The sequence below is a fragment of the Rhododendron vialii genome, chromosome 6a, assembly GCF_030253575.1.
Source record: "Rhododendron vialii isolate Sample 1 chromosome 6a, ASM3025357v1".
Taxonomy (NCBI): domain Eukaryota; kingdom Viridiplantae; phylum Streptophyta; class Magnoliopsida; order Ericales; family Ericaceae; genus Rhododendron; species Rhododendron vialii.
The window spans coordinates 24,455,640-24,477,767 of NC_080562.1; the positions used below are offsets into that span (position 1 = coordinate 24,455,640).

The window sequence follows — 22,128 nt, forward strand, 5'->3', positions numbered from 1 at the left end:
TTTGCAAACAAGCCGAACTCGAACTCGAGTTTTAAGCACGTTTAGCAAACGAGCCAAGTTCGAATACCACAAAGCTCAACTTGACTCGGCTTATTGGCACCCCTAGTGGTCATGCCCTTTTCAGATGTAAGCTTGTCTACCGTAGCCAGGCAACATCCTCCATCTGCAGGGGGCTTCATTCCGTTATAGAGAACCTTTCAAAGTATGTCTGTTAGGAGAGATTATTCAATGCCCATGCAGCACCATACATTCATGGGCGCTCATACACTATGCATCAGACCTTACATGAATGTATGGTGAGTGAACAGCATGTGGTACCGCGTGACAGTGTCTCAGGAGCATTTAATTTTTATTTTCTTTTTTTTTTGCAAGGCCTTTCCTCTCCTTTTGATCACGTTCTGCACTCTCCCATCCTATTTCCTAACATCATAATATAATCAAGACAGATGGTAAATTCATCCGATTGGTTGTAAGTATTCTTAGTATCGAAATTAGCTTTCGCTCTTGGAGTCATGCCGGAGTACTGAGTTCATTTGAACTCCCCACAAAACATAGTAGTTGCAAATATACGAGGTTTACCTCACATGGGCGTGCCGGAAACCTCTGCGCTGAAGTGGGGGAATAAAATGCAATTCATTTGACCTCACTACCAATCACACCACCTCCAAATTTTTCAATAAATTAATCATCATTTGCTTGAAGTTCTCTCTCTCTCTCTCTCTCTCTCTCTCTCTCTCTCTCTCTCTCTGAGACTGTTTACACCAATACAAAGAATTTGATCTATTGTGGGTATCCACTAGCCACCGTTTCTACATACAAAGAATATAGAATCCTGCCACTACAAATTACAGTTAACTATATGAATCTGCAAGAATCAAAACCCGTGAAACTTCCCTCTCCAATACAAATGAATAGAATGGATTGTCAAGCGCATTTAAATAGCTACATACACTTGGACGTATAAATGCGCGGGAGACCTAAAGACGATTTGTATAATCGAAGTTCAAGTTTGTTTTACCGTGTTAAATCAGCCTCATTTCTGACATCTGCCTGTTTACACATGCAATCTGGCATTGGGTGCGTGTAGAGCGAGCCGCTGGGTTTTCTCAATTCACTTGCTTTTACATCACTGTGATGAAGCATTTCTTGCAATTGCCGCTTGAAGGTCTCCCATCTGTTAAACATACAGTTTCAGTTAGTAAAAGTCTTCTGGCATTCTGTTCCCTACTGAAAAGAAGAAACATTATAATACAATTAAAGACTTGATTTAAGACAGATCTGAAACGACCTTCCTCGTAGATCAACTTCAAGGTAAGGGATTCCAATCTAAGGACTTGACATATCATGGCCATGCTTGTGCCATTGAGGGGGAAAACAGACAAGTGAAACATGATCAGTGCATCTATGCCAAAGAAATCTTATCCTGCAGAACAACTATGAAAAAAGTGTTGTGCCTACATATCAATGCCTCACAGTGTGGCATGGACTCATTTAGGTAGCCTAGTCAAGGTAAGATGGACTCCTTTAGATGCCAACAGTGAACGTATTGCATATCGCAAAATGCCATAGGACCATATTGATTGAGGGATAGGAAGCTCATATTTAGCATACAATAATGCTTTTTAGTTAATACCATGGATAGAGGGAGATCCTCTTTCACTATACAAAATTTAGTTCCAGTTTCATCCTACAACATCAATGCTACATCCTACATTACTGCATAAAACATGATGTGTCTCAGTTGTTATTCATTTATATAATAAGGTGCCCCAACCTCGCATCGAACTTTTTGACACGTCTCCTATCCTCAAGTTTAAAATGGAGGGAGACCCGACACCCAAGACCCAATTTTTTTTTTATATCTTAGATGTCAAGGCCAGCTTAAGCGCACCTCAACTCTTCTATGGGGGACCAATCCCATCGTCTACTAGCGGGGGGCATTTAAAGCCTAAGCAAAGCTCCATATAGACTGGCCCCATAGAAGTTGATAGCACTTGAGAGGTTTTGAACCTAAGACTTTAGGAGGAAGCAAACCCCTACGTCTCGGGCCTTAACCACCAGGCCAACCCCTTGGAGTTCACCAAACACCCACCTACATGCAATACTCATACCCAAGTCGGATAAAACAGTTTCCATGTTAGCAAGAATTTGAAAGTACTTCACATTAAGTATGTGCACATATGTTTCTAACGGAGTGACTACCAGAGTTTTAAAATGGGTGAATTCATGGCCTTTGAGAAGTTGAACATACATACTTACACATTGTAATCGGAATAGGAGCCTCTCTAGTCCCTCAAAGGAGGATGGTCATGTTCGGTACATTATCCGGGCTCCCTTGATAATCGTAATTGTTCATTTTTAGAACTCGTTGAGAATATCAAGAACGTCAAAATTTGTGTTCATCGGGCATCGATTGAGATAATTTCGGAATAAATTTATCTTGCAAATCAAAAGATTGGAACACTGAATCAAAACCTAGTTATCTGAACATGAATGTGTTCAAGTCATATCGATTGATATTGTATTAATATAATTTTTGTTGTGGTTGATATTCTACACAAGTTTTAAAAGTGAAGGGTTCTAATCATTAAAGTAGGCTCAGGAAGGGCCCAAAAATGGATCGAACAGGACCATCTAGTCAGGATCTCGTTCCATTGTAGTTCAATAAACAATACACTGCATTACTGCAAATAATCGCATCAACGCCAATAAACAACAGGAGGGATGATAGCTTTTTTAGTTCATGAACCATTTCATAATATCATAAAAGGAAGCTATTAAGAGGGAAAATATCAAAATTCACATTTGCTTTTTAAGTTATTGCTTTTGGCCCTGCATATAGAAAGGAACACTAAAAGTAGAGGAATGAAGTTGGTTGGATGGAGAGATGTACGAAAGATCACCTGATATCAGGGCTATCAAATAATAGTGCTAGTTTTCTCTTATCAGGATTGATGGTTTTAGAATGCCCTCCATACAAGTAGCGCCTATGACCCATCAAGAAGTGGGGGAAGTTCCCCCCTTGAGTTGTGACAAAGACTTCACTGTGAAGGCAAACTGTATAATCAAGAGCAGCCAACCTAGACGAGTGGCCCTACATCAGATAGTTTGTTGCCATAACTTAATATTTCTATTGTTGCAAATGTGAAAAAAAAAAATGCATCATGAATGCGCATTTCAAAGCACCATCATACCTGAAATGGAGCAAGTTCTTCTGGGGACGCTAGTGTATCCTTTGTTTCTAAACGTGGAAAGATTTTTTTAAGTGGTGCCATATACTTCTCAGCTTTATAAATTTTCCCCGCAGCAACATAAAGAGAGGTGGTATTATCAAAACCCATGCCCCTAAGCATCATTCCCACCTGCAAAACATGATTGAAGGACCATCAAGACATTAAGTTAAAGAACTTTAAGCTATAGATAACAAGATAACAGTTAATATAATACCAAGTCCAACGTATATGAAAATTATGTCCCCTCCTAATTTTTACTAAAAAGCATGTAGCCGAAATGGCTCATACGGTAACAAAAGGTACAGTAACAAACCAGACTTCACCTCCGACAGTTGGCTTGGGGCGGATGAGAGGAAAAACCTCTACTGATTTTGCAAATTCAAATACACACACACACACACACACTCTCTCTCTCTCTCTCTCTCTCTCTCTCTCTCTCTCACATAAGTACGAATAAAGAGCATGTAGCATCTTTAAAAGCATATACAATGAAGGAAGCACGTAATATAGGTGGGCTGATATGAGGAAGGAGTACATGGATAGTAATACAATTCCATGGTTAGATACCTCCAAGGGAGTCAATGGGCATTTACCATCCATCCGAATTGCACCAGGCCTAATTATTCGACCCCTCCTACGGAACTTTCCTCTCCAACTTCTTTCACGAGCAATGTCCATTTCACGCTTTTCTTCCTCACCACCATCATACTCACAGCATGAGAATGCCACCATATCCTGTAACAAGAGAAAATTAAACACTTACGATACATGCGGTACAAAATTTAGGACTTTTGAAACCTTAAAGTTGAGAGAGAAAGAATATCACCTCTTCAAACCGGAGATGCACTGAAACATACTTTCCACCACTCTTGGAGCTATTCCTAACCATCCGGTCAACCATCTTTGCTGCAAGAATTCGTATGGGCTCTGAAAACCTGAGCGCTTCAAAATTGGCCAAACATCTAATACCTTGAATATTTGATGGAACTGCATGAGCCAATCTGTTGGAGAAAGGTGCAATCCGCACAGCCCTGCAAGGTGATTTATAATACAGTTATACAAAGTCCAGAGAGCATATTACTTAGTGCACCTGGGCAAGTAAATGGGAAATGTTAGAATTTGTCCCACATTGGTTAATTATCTCCTCCAATACTAGTATATGAGCCTGGGCGCCCTCTCCACTCTTTGCCAATTGGTTTGGAGTTGGATGCTTTAACATGGTATCAGAGCGATAGAACCTGGCGACCTACGACGTTCTTCTCGTCGCTGCGTGAACAGTACTTTCGGGTGAACAGTGATCGTGAACAGTGCCTCGTGAACAGTGCCGCGAATAGTGATCGTGAACAGTTATCGCGTGAACAGTGATGGTGAACAGTGGTTTGCGTGAACAGTGATCGTGAACAGTGATTGTGTGAACAGTGATCGCGTGAACAGTGCTTGTGAACAGTTCTTCGATCAGTCGGGGTTTGCCGTCACCGTCGATCAAATCTGTTCTCGCCGATCAAATCTATTTTTTTTCTTTTTCAACACTGTTTCAGTCAGATCCGAAGGTATTCAGTTGATTTTTTTTTAGGTTCTAGGGTTTTTGGAACCTTTATTTATTATTTTTTGGAGTTCTAAAGTTGCTGGGAACATTGTTTATTGTTTATTTGGCATTATTGTTCTGCTTTCAAGATGTCAGAAGAGAAAAAATAGGCTTCCGCTAGTGGCAAGGATGAGTTGAGTCGTGTAGGGACTCTGGATAACTCTCCACTAGATATTTGTCCCATCAAACTGGATGGCACAAATTATTTACTTTGGTCTCGTACTTTTACATTAGCCATTGAAGCTAAAGGGATGTCTGAGTTCATTGAAGGCCCTGTTACTGAGCCTACTACTGATGTTGAACTCAAGACGTTTAAGTCTCGTCGATCTTTAGCCATGACTTGGTTGTTTAATTCTATGAAGTCTGATATTCGTAGTCCTTTCTTGCTTCTTAACACTCCATATCAGATTTGGACTATTGCCACACAGACTTATTCTCAGCAGGGCAATGATGCTCAGTGTTTTGAGTTGCGAAAGCGACTTCATACTATGGATCAACACAATCGATCTGTTGCTGTTTACTTTGCTGATCTTAGTGGGGCCTGGCAAGAATTTGATTATTATCAGGGGTTTCAAGCAGTCTGTTCCGTTGATGCTGGTGCTTGGTTAAAAAGAATAGAGAAAGAGCGTGTATATGACTTTCTTGTTGGTCTTGATGTGGAGTATGATCCAATTAGAGTGCAGGTGTTGGGTCGTGTTCCGTTTCCATCTTTGGGCGAGGCCTATGCCATTGTTCAACAGGAGGAGAGCAGAAGGGGTGCTATGTTACAAGCTCCTACTTCTGATCGTTCTGCATTGGTTGCTATTCCGCAGGGACAGTTTGGGTCTGGCAGTGGAAAGTCTCAGTCTGGTACTACCAGTGGGATCATAGACCGTATGTCACTCCAGTGTGATTATTGCCACAACACTGGACATACCAAGGATTTCTGTTGGAAGTTACATGGTCGTCCTTCTCGTGGGCGAGGCAGTGGGCGTGGAGGTCGAGGTCGTGGTCCCGGGCGTTCTCAGGCTCAGGCACATGTTTCAGAGTTTGCTACCTTGTCTGATTCTGGGTTCAATACAGGAGTTCAGTCACCTTCTGATTCTGTTGGCGGTTTCTCTCAGCGGGAGATGCAAGCTCTCAGGCGTCTTATGGCTCAGGCTGATTCTTTCTCTACTATAGCTCCTACTTCCACAGCAGCTCCTACTGCATCCTATTTTGCTCATTCAGGTATTCCAGCTAGTGCATTTACTGCCTCCTCTGGTATTCCTTGGATTATCGATTCTGGTGCTTCAGATCATATGACAGGTTGTTCCTCTGTTTTTGTTTCTTATTCCACTTGTTCTGGTAAGGATAAGGTTCGAATTGCCGATGGATCGTTCTCTGCTATTTCAGGGAAAGGTTCCGTTCGCTATTCTCCCTCTATCTCTCTCTCTTCAGTCCTCCATATTCCAAACTTTGCCACTAACCTTCTTTCAGTTAGTAGTTTTACACATTCTGCAAACTGTTCTGTGACATTTTTTCCTACTCACTGTATCTTTCAGGAACTGAAAACGGGGAAGGTGATTGGCAGTGGTAAAGCACATGGTGGTATCTATTATCTGGAGCATGCACCTCATCCATCTCAGCCATCTTTATCATGTGGACAAGCTCTACGGGCAGATATGAGTTCCACTCTTTCTTTGTTACATTGGTGGCACCGTAGATTGGGTCATCCCTCTTTTGGGATATTAGAGAAACTTTTTCCTACTTTAGTTAAACATTGTCCTAGGGATCAATTTTTTTGTGAAGCCTGTGAGTTTGAAAAACATAAACGCTCTTTTTATGCACTTATTAATAAACGAAGTGATTCTCCATTTATGGTTATCCATTCTGATGTTTGGGGTCCTTCTCCTGTTACTTCTTTAAAGGGCTATCGATGGTTTGTTATTTTTATTGATTGTTATTCTCGTGCCACATGGGTGTACTTACTCCAGTCAAAAAATGAAGTCTTTTCCTGCTTCAAATCTTTTCATAAGATGGTGTGCACTCAATTTGATACACATATTAAAATTCTTCAGAGTGATAATGGGACTGAGTATATTGATAAGATTTTTCGGACATATCTAGATGATAATGGTATTATTTTTCAGACGACTTGCGTTGACACTCCGCAACAAAATGGAGTCGCTGAGCGTAAAAATCGTCATCTTGCTGAGGTCGCTCGATCTCTTTTGTTCACTATAAATGTTCCCAAATATTTATGGGGAGAAGCTATTTTAACTGCTACATATCTTATCAACCGTATGCCATCAAGTGTCCTTAATTTTAAAACACCTATTGAGTGCCTGCCAAGCAGTTGTCGAGTTACGACTCTTCCACCTAGGGTGTTTGGTTGTGTGTGTTTTGTTCATGCCCCAAAACCTTCTCGGGGCAAGCTAGGACATAAAGCCCATAAGTGTATTTTTGTTGGGTACTCTCCTACCCAAAAAGGCTATAAGTGTTACGATCCTTATTCAAGGAAGATGTTTGTCTCTATGGATGTTACCTTTTGGGAAACAGAGGTTTTTTATTCTCCCTCTAAACCATCTCTTCAGGGGGAGCATCAACAGGAGGAAGAGATGTTTACCTTTTATAATCATAGTGAGGGGGAGAAATTTTTCTATGATCATAGTGAAGGGGAGAAGGAAAACACTGGAGAGGAACCAGTATTTGTTGAAAGGGAAACACATGATATTGGTGGTGACATTGAGGAACAACTACCTGCACGACAACGACTGCAGGGAGCTGGCTTACAGAGGTATGCTAGACGGAAAAATGGAAAGTCTTCATGTACGTTACCACTTTGTCAATCACAATCACCCAATCCAGTTCCAAATTCCTCAGCTGACTCTTCTGGTAATGATTCTTCTCTTATTGAACCTCCTCCTATGGATCCTGACAATCTTCCTATTGCTATTCGAAAAGGTGTTAGATCTTGTACTCAACATCCTATTTCACAGTTTGTTTCTTATGACCGTTTGTCTCCTTCGTACCATGCATTTGTCTCTTCTCTTTCTTCTATATCTATTCCACAGAATTGGCAGGATGCATTCAAGATACCTAAGTGGAAAGGAGCTATGGTAGAAGAGATGACGGCTTTGAAAAAGAATGGCACCTGGGATCTAGTGTCACTTCCAGGAGGGAAGAAACCAGTGGGCTGCAAGTGGGTGTTCACTATTAAGCAAAAGGCTGATGGTACAGTTGAGAGATACAAGGCAAGGCTTGTTGCCAGAAGTTTTACTCAAACTTATGGTATTGACTATGAGGAGACGTTTGCTCCGGTAGCGAAGATGAATTCTGTGCGAGCTCTTCTCTCATGTGCTGCCCACTTGAATTGGCCTCTTCAACAGTTTGATGTGAAAAATGCATTTCTCCATGGTGATTTAGAGGAGGAAGTTTATATGGATATTCCACCAGGTTTCTCTTCTCTTGCAAGTGAAGGAAAGGTGTGTAGATTAAAGAAGGCACTTTATGGGCTGAAGCAGTCACCTAGAGCCTGGTTTGGCAGGTTTTCTAAGGCTATGCTGAGTTTTGGTTACAAGCAGAGCCATGCAGATCATACGATGTTTATCCGGCGAAGTAATGGTAAGATTGCTGTCCTTATTGTTTATGTTGATGACATAATAATGACAGGCAACGATGTGAGTGAGATTCATAACCTTAAGTCTCGTCTAGCTCAAGAGTTCGAGATTAAGGACTTGGGATCATTGAGATACTTCCTTGGAATGGAAGTAGCGAGGTCTGATAGAGGTATCTTTATTTCCCAACGCAAGTATATACTTGATTTTTTGGAAGAGACAGGCATGTTGGGCTGTAGACCTGCAGATTCTCCTATTGAGGCGAATCATCATCTTAGTGGAGATGTGGGGGAGCGTACTGATAAAGAGAGGTATCAGCGACTTGTGGGTCGACTAATATACTTGGCCCACACTCGACCAGATATTACTTATGCAGTAGGTGTTGTTAGACAGTTTATGCATGATCCTCGTACTTCACATCTAGATGCAGTTTATCGTATTTTGAGGATCTAAAATCAGCTCCAGGAAAAGGAATTTTGTTCTCTAATCATGGCCATTTGCGATTGGAGGCATTCACTGATGCTGACTAGGCTGGTTCTGTGGATGATAGGCGCTCTACTTCTGGCTATTGCACTTTCCTTGGGGGTAATCTGATTACCTGGCGAAGTAAGAAGCAATCGGTAGTCGCTAGGTCTAGCACAGAAGCTGAATATAGAGCTATGGCTAATGGTGTTTGTGAGCTCTTGTGGCTCCAAACTTTGTTACTTGATTTGGGGTTTGCTGATAGTGTTCCGATGAAACTTTACTGCGACAATAAAGCTGCCATTAACATTGCTCATAATCCCGTTCAGCATGACAGAACGAAGCACATAGAGATTGATCGACACTTCATCAAGGAAAAATTGAACGAGGGTTTGATATGTATGCCGTTTGTGAGATCTGAAGATCAGTTAGCTGATATATTCACAAAAGGGCTGGGTAGCAAGAGTTTTCATCCTATTGTGTTCAAGTTGGGCTTGATTGATATCTTCGCACCAACTTGAGGGGGAGTGTTAGATGATGGATCTATTTGTATCTAGTGTAATTATATGTCTTATCATGTAATTAGTTTAAGTATCTAGGACCGTAGTGCAATTATTATACAGCTTGTATATATATTTTCTACGTTGAATGAAATTAACTCTAATGGGTTTTCTCCCTATTATGATTACCCTAAAATTGAACAATTGTGCACGTTCCTCCCAACCTTGGAAGCTTCTATGTTCCCCCGCTCCTGCTTTGTGCAACTAAGTCTCTTTGTTCTCATCCCTTTTCATCTATTTCCCTCGTTTTCTTTTCCTTTAACTATCAGGATTGAACAATGCAAACATGTCAACCAAAAGATCTAAGATTCCCCAGGATTTAAAAAAAAAAAAGGATCTAAGATTTTCGTACACTCTATTTCTTGGGTTCAATAACCCCTTTGAAGCCCAATTATGTCAAAAAATACGCAGTTGATCTAAACCATTTCAAAAATGTGTGGTGCTAATGGGGCAGCGGTGGGGGGGTGGTTTGGGATGGAAAGTTTGATGGGTGGGCTGGTTGTTTTAATTGGTGTATATACATGTATAGATACATGTTTATGTACTTGTGAGAGGAAGAAGATGAGGAAAATAAAAGAGGGAATTACAGATTTTGAGTTGTCTGATTGATTGGACAGAAAAGCTACAGGTGCACACAAGTCCACAAACCATAGGGATTTATGCAATGATAAGCGAAGGCCAGGGGTGAAACTGCATATTGACTAAACCACAGGGGGTCACACCATCAATGTGAAGTTTACACAAAATGGAAAGAAGTAGAGAGAAAGCGTAGTTCATTTATCAATAGAATGTGCAAAATATATGCCAAGAATAAATAGGCAAGTTCAGTGGTGGAATCCAATCTCCACACGACATGGTCAACTTTGACAAGTCTGATGTTTTTCAATCCTTTGAAATCTGATGGAATTTCAATGTCGTAACCTACAATTCTTACGCAACCCATAATTGAGGTCAAGACAAGTTGTTGCTTTGCAGTAATAAGCTAGATCCGACAATGAAAGTAAACATTACATACCCCATCTCTACCAGTTTTGGAAGGACCTTTTGAAGATAGTAGGCTGGACTTGACCAAGCTTTTACTCTCAAGTTCACGATGCTGCTAATATTGTAGTTGAAACGCTCTAGTGTATCTTCTGGGAGCTCTTTGATCACATTCACATGATTTCTTAGCGCATAAATGAAGAATTCCTCATCAAATATGTCCCCAAACTTGCTGCAACAATTCACAAGGAAACGAAATTTTGCATCTTACAGCAATAATATGATGGAGAAAAGATGTAAAGTCTACTCATGGAGCTAATTCTATGACAACAACACAAGAAATAAGCTTAACAAACATTGTTATACTTTCTCTTATTTCACAAGTGAAGTAACATCGTGGTCAAATGGTATGCTACTAAATAGACATATTTTCTACTGGTAAGCTATTGGTGGGATATGGCTTAGCCTTGCAGAATAGTGTTGCAAATGTTACGAGAAGGATGGAAAAACAGAACCAATTTCCATTTAATGCATTAGGATGGCAAGAAGATAAAGAAAAAGTAAATAATTCAAGGCACCGCGTCAAGAGTCTAGTCCCATTAGCGTTGAACCTAGAGTGCAAATTGCATCACAGAAATCACAAATGATGTTAGTCAGTAGGAGGTTCCACCAACTACAAACGAAGGTGGATCCAATAATATATGCAGACTACATTCGGAAATTGGAAGTAAGCACAGAATCAAAATTTTGACTGATTTCTGCAAAATTCAGCAGTAGAAGCTCCAAATCCATGAGCTTTGGGGCTTGAAATAAAGCCTTGAAAGGCACCAAAACGATTAAACTCTGGGAAACCTTTTCCATTTGTTTTACTTTGTCCAAGGGAGACTAAAAGGGGGCAATCCTGTTACGAAAATGCAAGAGTTATTTAAAAGAAAGTGAACAACAATGTCACCTGGAATCCCGCCAAACACTGTTTAAATGAAATATTGGAATAACAAGAGTCGCGTTTAGAAGTTCAGCCACAGCAACCGCATCCGATATCTGTGTCCAAAAGGAGTAGTAAAGCACTTTCAGCACTTAAGAACACTTATTCATAATTGCAAAAGAAGATATTACTAGAATCTTGGCTCCACTCCATACACTTATAGCACTGTCTTTCCTTGAACTGAAGCCAAAACTTATGCTCAGGAAAAGGAGAGAGAGAAGAGAGAGGCAAACATACAGATAATCGTTGTTGGTTCAAACCACCATTTGCTTCAATTATAAGGAAACCATTTGACTTTTTCCCTTGAAGAACAAGGCAAACCAATAAGATAACCAAGAATAAACCATGCAGTAAAAGGAAAAAAGAAACATTCTCCATCAGCATTATAAAGGAATTACCAAAAAGATAAATGTCAGTATGGTTTTCGTTAAGGACAGTCAAACAGAATCAAACAATATCAAACAGATGTCAGATTATATATTTCTTATCAAACTCCTAGATGACAGCACGTTAACAGAAGCAAACAACAGAAGTTAATGTTTGTACATTATTCCACTCCCAGATGTTCAGTCCTTTGTACCCTCTAGGAGTTCAATTAGGGACTTTACATGTTAGATTTCTTGGAGTTCCCTAGCTCACAGCTGCAAACTGTTTCCCTATGGTAGAGAAGCTAACTGCAAAGGTTAAACCTTGGTCCTCTAAATCTCTATCGAATGCTGGGAGGTCAAAGCCCTTTTTTTTTTTGGATGACAGAAATCCAAGGTCAAATGGCTGTTTTTTTCAGTGTTCAAACCTATTGGAACATGCATTCCATCCTTCCCAACTCTGTGCCATAGCATTGAACAAATTCTTCGAATTTTTCTTTGCTTGGCTCTAATACCAATACTTCTACACAAAAAGTTTCATGAGACATTAGTTGTAGACCTCAGAAAGGAGGCCTTGGTATTAGAAGCATTGTTGGTTAAAATAACGCCGCCATGATGAAACGTACTTGATCTATATGCTGCAATCAAAATTTCCTAGGGGTGAAGTGGAAGCATAGTTATACGAATTATCCTTATGGAAAATGACCCCCCCTCCTGCCTATTCCTGACATGGAGGAAGCTATAGCTCAAACTAAAACTTTTTGTCAAGTATTTCACAAGGGATAGAACTTCCATTTTTGGGTCTTCATGACAATTGGCATCCTTTGCGAACTCTTCTTGATCACCTTGGTATGCAATTTGCCTTAGCTTCTCGCATCCCTTTAAATGCTCTGTCTCTGATATTATCCGTGATGGTAGTTGATCTGGGCTGCCCTTTCAGTCCTGAAGATTGATGGAAAACCTTGGCAGAAGTCAGTGTTTTGTTGAACTCCACGGGTTGGAAGGATTGGTTTCTACCATCTATTTTTCCTTTCTCCTTCTCCAAACAAAATATGCTCAAGCCACATTTTTCTCTTACTACAAGCTAGGCTCAGGAATCGTAGTCAGCTGCTTCCCCTATAGTCGTCAACTCATTCATGACAGATCCGATCTCGGGTCTTCACAAAATGGAGTTTTTTGTGTCGTGAGATCAATTCTTTTGAACTCAAAAGGGCTCATCGGCAATGGCAACTCCACAAGCTTATCTTATCTTCTTTTACTGGGTGGAGGGAAGCTTGGCGGGGACTATAATTGGTAAGAGATCAAATTAGAATAAAGTCATGACTAAAAGAAGGAATGACTTAAAGTGAAATTACTAACGTGGATGGCGATAAAAATTTACCCAACCCAATTTAAAAACCATCCAAAATTTAAAGCACCAAGTTATACTTCAATCCTATACTTAGACATCTCCAGAAAGTATGCAGCACTGACTACAAGCTTCGGCCGTTCAAAAAAAAAAAAAACTGACTACAAGCTTCCACGAATATGTCTCTTATGTGGGAAACAGAATCGGACGAAGTGAAATTAGGCTAACATCACTAAAGTTTGCTATAGAAGGTAGACTAATATATAGTACGAGATAAGTTCTATCTCTAACACTGTAAAACTCTGTAATAATAATAGATACTAAAACATGACCGAGACATGCAGCTTTAAACTCTTTCAGCTGGAATCAATAGAAAGGGTAAGTGTTATACATAAAACTCAAACCTGCTTCAGAAAAGCTATGATTAAGACACGGCTTCCAAACTTGGCGGAGCCTTGGATTCCACGCATGCATTAACTGCAATTTCGCAAGAGATCATTAAGCCAGTCGGAACATTTCAGCAACAGCCATGGAAAAAGGTATTCATATGGACATTACAACAGAAAAAGCAAGCAAATAACAAAAAATCATAAAGCAAGAGTACACAAATTTAAGGAACTACGCTAAGTTAAATGAATGATAGCAAAAAAATGCTGTCATTATCAGTTACGAGTCTCACTGAAATGAGAAAATATATCACAACTTAGGTATACGTAGATGCAATTGATTAAATGTGCTAATTGTTAAACAAGAACTCCATAATGCTTTCTTCTTTAAGTCCTAAATGTGTACGTCCTGGATTCCTGAATGGAAACAAAATCCCAACAATTGCAAGTATTTTGCCTAGTGTTCAAGCATCCAACTCAAAATCAATTGGCTTAGTGGAGAGACAGCCCAAGCTCAGATACCAGTTTTTTATAGGTAAAAATTAACTGATGTGGGAAAAGCTCTAACGGTCTCATGCGCCCCGACAATCCCTGACTCGCACGTGTCGAAGTAAACAAACAAAAAAGAGTATAACATACCCCCTCTAGTCCACATTGTTTGCCTGTTTTCAAAAATCTTGGATGAAAACATTAAGCACTTTTGCGCATAATATTTGAACTTTTTTACCAGTCAAAAGAACTAACTGAAACCTTTAAATTTGCGAACCAAATTAAAATCAAAATATAGTACGTGGGAGTGCTTTATTTCTTGATTCGCTGAAGCATGACTTAAAAAATAGACAAATGAAATTCATGTGTTTATATGAGAAAAAAGCGTGACAAATAAAATATTTACTTCTTGTGTATCAATTGCTATCGTTAAGGGAAGACCCTTTTGGTGCAGACAAATTTTGAAGTGGGCTCACAATTTTGAGTTTTCCAAAATTACCTGATACAAAAATAGTTTATACATTTTGGATGACTTCTGTTAGCACTAACTGCAAGGAGTAAACACGTCATATTAGTCCACTCAAACCCCGAAATCTGCTAAACTATTTCAATTATCAAATCGTGTAGATTCCCATAGCATTTCCTTTTGCAACATTCCCTGCCTTAAACCCCATTCTCCTATTCTTGCATTCTATACAAGACAGGCAAATAATTTAAGATTTTGAGGAACTACAAGCATACAAAGAAGGAAAAGTGGTGATTTGATTTCGGTCGAAGGAGCATGCAACAAATGATTCTTGATCGTTGAGAACAGTTCTATTGGTTGAACGACATGATGGAACATTGGAACCAAATTCAATTAGTGGAGAAATATAGATTATTAAACAGCTCGCGTGACACTTTTTTTTATCAGGACCCAGCTTCTCTGCAGTCCAATTGCAAAGAAGCCTCTGCAGTTGTCACTCTCAACAACCAATGGTCCAGCTAGACCATTGAAAACACTTTTGGATGGCTGGAATCACTTGGACTGCAGAGAAGCCCTTTCATATTCATTTGTTCTATTTGCAAAATTTGTGTGGATGAGTAGAATTTAATTTTCTTTCCAGAATATGACCTTTTTTCACCTATAAATCAAGTAGAAAAGGAAAAACACAAAACAATCAAAAGGTGATGAAAGAAAAACACCTAGTATACTTGCAAAGTAATGAAACTGCCAATTATGCATACAAACTAAGAGCATCGCATACGCGTATAAGCACATGCATATAACTCCGTACCGCATTGGAGGAGCTTCCGTTGTTTTCAGCCTCCATGAACGGCCAGAGCCTCTCAAAAACCTGAGGACTCCGATACACCGACCCAAGCGGAGCCGCCTTACCGCTAACTCTATCACTAACAACGACCATATCAAACCCTAAACTCCCCATATACAGCAACATCCCCGATATATACAACAACGGCGCGAATAATAACACGCCTCGCCGCCTATACACCCCCGCCACTACCATGTACACCAACCGCTCCACAAAATTCTGCAATTTCACATCCCCGCCTCCTCCTCCCTTAAAACTGCCGCCGACGGTGCTGCCACCGACAATTGCATTCTTGGAGCGGCCGTGGCGGAAGCGCGGCGACGAGGGGGGTGATGGCGTGGAGGGGCGGCCGAGGCGGCTGTAGCCGTGCATTGACGGCTAGTGGGCGAGAAGTAGGGTGTAATTTGGTGGAGATGATTATAAAGGGGGGAATTGGGGCGGATCTGGTTCGTGGTTAGAGTGAGATGATCTCGAATCTCCCCGCCTACGTCACAAAATGCGCGTGCACGAGCTCGAGCACAAGCACGAATGTTAAGGTCTCTTTCAAAACCATGCCAAACGATTAGAATTCGCGAGAGCTAGGTTGGGAGGGTGAGCCCAAACGAGTATTGAGAGCAGAATGATTATCTGAATAAAATTTCGAGGAATTCAGATGAGCTACTGGGTTTGAAAGCTGAAGTGAGGTATTTAATGAAATGTAAGAGAGAGAGAGAGAGAGAGAGAGAGAGAAAGAGAGATAGACTTGTGAGGTGTTTTAATACCATAATGTGAGAGAGAGAGAGAGAGAGAGAGAGTTGGGTGTAATTTTCACGGACAATGGCAGCTTTATGAGTATGGGTGGATACATTTAATAGGCATCATTGCGATACGAACTAGTACGGAGTAGTATTAAGAGCAAATTTATCAGTTCTTATGTAAAAATGTTAGTAAATAGTGTATTTTTTATTTTATTTATTCATATTTTTTTCAACACTACATTAATATTATCTATTTAATCTATTTTTTATTAAAATATTATTACTTTTATTTTCTTTTTATTTTCTAAAAAAAGAGAGAACAATTAATAAAATACTACATAAATGGTAAATAATGCTTAGGTATATTTACCTAAATACTGTTCATATATGGATATTAGCTAATCCTTTACCTAATCTAGTATAGTGCTCATTTGGAGGTTTTGCTAAAGTTGCTCTAAAGTCCTTAATCACGCTTCTTCTCTTTTTGAAAAGACCTTAATCACGCTATATGCCGGTAAAAAAGTCCTTTTTTTGATCCGCGGTAAAAAGTCATTCGGAGTGTCGGACGGCTCGCCTCTGCAAATGGGTCAATATTCAACGACAGGGACACGTGTTCGAAATTGAATTTAGAATAGGAGGGTGGTCATTGTTTATTTACGGGGAAATTTATGTTGGAGCATTTTATATTTATATACTTTTTTTGTTCATTGGAAACAACGATGGAGCATTTTACACACATATATATAGCTTGATGATCTGAACAAAATTATATATACATAGCTTGATGATCACCAAGCTTTTACTAAGGACGTCTTTAACTTGTTAAGTTAAGAACTTTTTGTTTTTCGATCAAATTTTAATAATCTAAACCGTTCAATGTGTGAAGAACGTGATTTTAAAAGTACACATGAGAAATCGGGAAAAAATATACTTGGAAATGGCTTGATCTGAACAATTTTTCATATAAATGCATTTATAGTGTTTTTATAAAAATTGTTCGAATGAAACCTTTCCAGGTCATATTTTTTGCCGATTTATTACATGTACTCTTGAAATCACGTTTTAAACACATTAACGGTTCGAATTATCAAAATTTGATAGGGGACAATGTCAAACTCATGAGATCCTTAACTTGCTAAGTTAAGGGCACTCTTAGAAAAATGGGATTGATATACTATATAGAGGAATTTTCAAGTGAGGGATCCCTCATTTTGTTAAAATGAGGGACTTTCATTTTCCGATCAAATTTTGAAAATCCGAACCGTTCAATGTGTGCAGAACGTAATTTTAAGGATTCTCGCGAGAAATCAGCAAAAAAAATGACCGGCAAGGGCGTCATCCGAGCAGTTTTTTTGGAACCGTTCAATGAAAACTGCTCGGATGAAGCCCTTCCCGGTCATTTTTTTGCTGATTTCCCATGGGGACCCTTAAAATCACGTTCTGATCACTTTGAGCGGCTCGGATCATCGAAATTCAATCGGGAAGGGGAGTCCCGCATTTTAATAAAATGAGGGATCCCTCACCGGAACCTAACTCATACTATATATATATATATATTGGTGAATTAGAAAGTTAAGATAAATATTTTTTGTAATTTCAATTTAATAAAGACAGAAGTTGAGTTCATAAAATAAAATAATTTGTTTGGTTCCCATTTAAGAAATATTCTCTCCAAATTTTTTGACTATTTCATAACCCGTATTTTTCCCTTTTTAGTTATTTTAGCAATTTTTTTACTTATTTATTTTTTACTAAAGATAAAAAAAATACGCAAACCTGTAAAGAATTTTTATGTCAAAAATATATCTCAAAACTGACAACTAATACGAAAATCATTTAATCATATACGGGGCGGTTCCAGAGACACCCAAAAAAATACCTAAAAAAACACCTCATAATTTTCGATCAAATTTTGATGATCTGAGCCGCTCAATGTGATCAGAACGTGATTTTATGGGTACCAATGAGAAATCAACAAAAAAAATGATCGGGAAGGGCTTGATCCGAACAGTTTTGAACAGTTTTTTATTGAACGATTCAAATGAAAACTGCTCAAATCAAGTTTTTCCGGTTATTTTTTTTGCTAATTTCTCGCGAGCACCCTTAAAATCACATTCTGCACACATTGAGCGGTTTGGATCATAAAAATTTGATCAGGAACTATGAGATTTAGATTTGGGGTGTTTTTTTAGGTGTTTTTTTTTTTAGGTGTCCTTGAACCGTTCCGATATATATATATATATATATATATACACATACAGTCGGGTTCCGGTAAGGGATCCCGCATTTTTTTAAAATGCGGGACTCCCCTTCCCGATTGAATTTCGATGATCCGAGCTGCTCAAAGTGATCAGAACGTGATTTTAAGGGTCCCCGCGAGAAATCCGCAAAAAAAATGACCGGGAAGGGCTTCATCCGAGCAGTTTTCATTGAACGGTTCAAAAAAAACTGCTCGGATGAAGCCCTTCCCGGTCATTTTTTTTGCTGATTTCTCGCGGGGACCCTTAAAATCACGTTCTGCACACATTGAACGGTTCAGATTTTCAAAATTTGATCGGAAAATGAAAGTCCCTCATTTTAAAAAAATGAGGGATCCCTCACTTGATAATTTGTGTATATATATATATATATATATATATATATATATATATACAGGGCAGTTCCGGGGACATCCAAAAAAACACCTCATAGTTCCCGATCAAATTTTGGTGATTTGAGCCGCTCAATGTGATCAGAACGTGATTTTAAGGGTACCCGCGAGAAATTAGAAAAAAAAATGACCGGGAATGGCTTGATCCGAACAGTTTTTTATTGAACGGTTCAAATAAAAACTGCTCCAATTAAGCCTTTTCCGATCATTTTTTTGTTGATTTCTCGTGAGCACCCTTAAAATCACATTCTACACACATTGAACGGTTCGGATCATAAAAATTTGATCGGGAACTATGAGTTTGAGATTTGGGGTGTTTTTTAGGTATTTTTTTGGGTGTCCCTTGAACTGTCCGGGTATATATATATATATATATATATATATATATATATATATATATATATATATATATATATATATAAACAATATGACATTCCTTCAAAGAATAAATTAAAAGGACAATGACAGGTTACTACTTTCCGTAATTTGATGGTGGAACTTAGTTTTCTTAGAACTTAGTTTTCTTAAATGTTCTGGCTAAATTATGTGGAAAATTTTATAAGGGAAAATCTATTGGATAGATTATGGTACGAGATTAATTATTTTGAGAAAATATAAATATTCTTACAAGTAGCATAACTTACAACTCCAAGAGATTGGCCACGTGGTGTTGGCCTGAGATTTAAATGTTTCTTCATCGTAATGTCTCTGGTTCGATTCTCTAACAACTCTTGAGATTACCTCACACCATGTGTAAGCGTGTGAAAAAAAAGTAGCATAACTTACTTTGCCTTTGGTTCACCGTTCATGAGCTTTAGTTGGCTTTATTAAGCAATGAGCAAATCATTTGCTTTGGGGCTTTAAAAAGCAATAAGCAAGTTGGATAACTTGGTTTTAAAAAACATACTCAAATCTTTTTTCCCAAGGTGCTGTTTTTATAATATTAAGGGGGTGTTTGGATGGTGCCTTTTTGCATTTTCCATTCTTCATTTTTTTCATTTTCAATGTTTGGCTTGCCACCACCAGAACTCATTCTCCTAAAATGAGTTCTGAAATTTGCACGATAGAGGCAGAAATGAAGAATGAGCCCAATAGGAGCTTTTCCAATTCTCGGTTTTGCATTTTCCTTTTGGTCCAGGTCAAAAGACTTATTTGTACCTAGCCTTTTAATAAAAGACATAAAATTACTCTCCACAATTTCGGATAATCCCCTAAAATACCTAAGATGTTTAGATTTTGTAGGCTAATTTGTGTAATGTTTAATTGTCCGTTTCTTTTATTAGTTCAGAGATTTGGTTTTTTTTGGATTAATGATGGTCGAAGTCTTTTTATGTTTTGGCAATTATTTCAATTTTACTTAAGCGTTATTTTAATTAAATATAATTTAAACGTATTAGTTTGACACTTTCAATTAATGAAGAATAAGCAATTTCAAAAGAAAATTTTAAAAAAATTGATTAAAACATTATTTATATACATTATACACCATTATTAATAACTAGGGGCAACATAGTAAAAAACCAACCCATAAGTCATTTTCATTCCATATCTCCCAAACACTACTCATACTACAAAATGCATTCTGTACATATCATCCAAACATTCTATCTAAATCAAAATATATTCTGACCACAATCTAAAAAGCCAAAAAGCTGAAAATGAAAAGCCAAAAAGTAGTCTCCCAAACACCCCCTAAATAATTTAAGTAGTGAAAGCTGAAGAATTTTTTTGAGTTGAAATTCGTTTGATAAAAAATTAAGAGATAAGTTAATCTAATTGTTTGATATAAGATAATCAAAATTTGGTTATATTATTTGTGTTTAACTGTTCTCCTTCAACTTTTATTAATGATTGTCTAGTGGTACATACGACAGCAGCATGGAGGTAGTGATGGAGTTGTAGAGGTAGAGGTGGTGACGGCATATGATTGTCATGATGGTTGAGTGGTAGTTGATGGTGGTTTTCACAATAGTGATGGAAGGATGGCAGGGGTGGGAGGAGAGTTGGTAGTAAAGAGGTGGGCTAATTCTAGCAGGGGAGGTGGCAAAGAGATGATGTTAGTTGTAGCGGTAATGATGATGGACAAACAGCAGCAATGAGTGATAATATTGCTGATAGAAGTGACTAGTGGTCATGCAATCATGATTGACAAAAAAGATGGGCTGGTTTTAGCATAGAAGGTGGTGAGATGGAGATCCTGAGATTGATAGTTGGAGTGGTGGTAGTGGTGGTAGTGGTTGAGAATAGAGATTAAATTCAAATTGTTGTAATAGATTTTACGCGCACAAATTATTTATAGTACCTTTTATCAAGCAATAGCACATCTCTCACCATAGATTCCCCATTTCTAGTACTTCGATGTTCAATGACAGTGACAAACAATCCAACCACATCTGAAGAACAACACATATAGCCAAGAAAAAAAAATTTATTGGAATTAAAAATTGGTGGACTTTTATTTGCTCAGTATTCTAGGTGTACTATGTAAGTAATATAGTCATAGAGCAACGTACCTATCAATTACACACATTTGTTGGCAAAATGATGGATATCTTGTAATCTTACACTTTAAGACCAATGATGGGGTGTCCTATCACATGTGATATATACATGTTCTACTCTTGTATTATCAGTAAAACACATTTTGTCGTGGTACAGTACCGGATTGAACTTCCCATTAGCTAGTACAATATTGACTCCTTTAAAAATGTAGACCCTACACTCGTAAAGATGCTCCTTGAAATAGTACACTTCTTCGAGCCATACACTTGCCTCCATAGCATCACCCTATAGCAGTAATTTTTTTTTTAAATTACGCACATTATAATAAAAATTTAAACACATTAAGATATCACTACTCATTGATCGCCTTTAATAGAATGTTATATTACCTGGTCATCAAGTAAAACCAATATCAGCGTTGCATGGGGTAAAAGCTGATTAAACACTTCTACCATTCTTACCAATTGAGCTTTGACTATCCATGTAATTCCATTTGGATGAAAGTCAGAAAAATAGGGATAAGGGACCGGTCAAAATTAGTTTTCAATTCAGATTGTTCAAAACACTTTTCGACATGCAAGATTGGAACTCCATAAACTTATTAAAGTTATACTATATCTTAATAGGCATGAACATAAAGTACATAGTGTGGAATTTAGTACAACACATCCATTGAATCCATCTTATAGCATGACATGTATCATATATGCATTATTAACCCATTATATAGTACTTCGGTCGCACATTATTTATTCCGTTCACTTATAAGATTACTCTAGGTTAATGAGCTCTGCAAGGTTTTACTATTGATTGGTCCTTTAAATTTTTTTCTTTCCATAACTTCACTAACTCTGCAAGATTTTACTGCTGATTAATTCCAACATTTTGAGGACATTATTTGAGGAATTTGGAAAGCATGATTGAAAGATTTTTTGAAGGATAAAAACATCTAAA

The 22,128-nt window shown here is 38.3% G+C and overlaps 1 protein-coding gene and 1 long non-coding RNA gene across 4 annotated transcripts; both read right to left on the reverse strand.

Moving 5' to 3' along the window:
* Positions 1 to 774: 774 nt before the first annotated feature.
* Positions 775 to 16,024, reverse strand: LOC131329125 (O-fucosyltransferase 9). 3 transcript variants are annotated; one of them, XM_058362199.1, is made up of 10 exons: positions 15,250 to 16,024; positions 13,502 to 13,574; positions 11,622 to 11,686; positions 11,352 to 11,440; positions 10,434 to 10,631; positions 4,060 to 4,264; positions 3,801 to 3,968; positions 3,195 to 3,362; positions 2,904 to 3,094; positions 775 to 1,174 (listed from the first exon to the last, which is right to left on the reverse strand). In XM_058362199.1, the coding sequence occupies exons 1-10, from the start codon at positions 15,655 to 15,657 to the stop codon at positions 1,015 to 1,017; spliced, it is 1,725 nt and encodes a 574-aa protein (XP_058218182.1). In that variant the 5' UTR covers positions 15,658 to 16,024; the 3' UTR covers positions 775 to 1,014. The 3 variants fall into 3 exon arrangements, with proteins under 3 accessions (XP_058218182.1, XP_058218183.1, XP_058218184.1); XM_058362200.1 differs by lacking the exon at positions 2,904 to 3,094; XM_058362201.1 differs by lacking the exon at positions 775 to 1,174 and having other exon boundaries at positions 2,917 to 3,080; positions 15,250 to 16,023.
* A 4,971-nt stretch (positions 16,025 to 20,995) lies between these two features.
* On the reverse strand, positions 20,996 to 21,695 carry LOC131329129 (uncharacterized). The gene is made up of 3 exons (XR_009200640.1): positions 21,564 to 21,695; positions 21,186 to 21,459; positions 20,996 to 21,065 (listed from the first exon to the last, which is right to left on the reverse strand). It is a non-coding gene; the product is annotated as an uncharacterized LOC131329129 (long non-coding RNA).
* Positions 21,696 to 22,128: the final 433 nt, after the last annotated feature.

Bases quoted from the DNA above. Each gene is read 5' to 3' on its own strand.
- LOC131329125 (XM_058362199.1), bottom strand. From the start codon at position 15,657: ATGCACGGCTACAGCCGCCTCGGCCGCCCCTCCACGCCATCACCCCCC. The intron at 10,632-11,351 runs GTGACATTGTTG...GAATTGTTGCAG, and splicing joins AGTGTTTGGCGGGATTCCAG to CAAGTTTGGGGACATATTTG. The intron at 3,095-3,194 runs GTATGATGGTGC...TATCTGATGTAG, and splicing joins AAGAACTTGCTCCATTTCAG to GGCCACTCGTCTAGGTTGGC.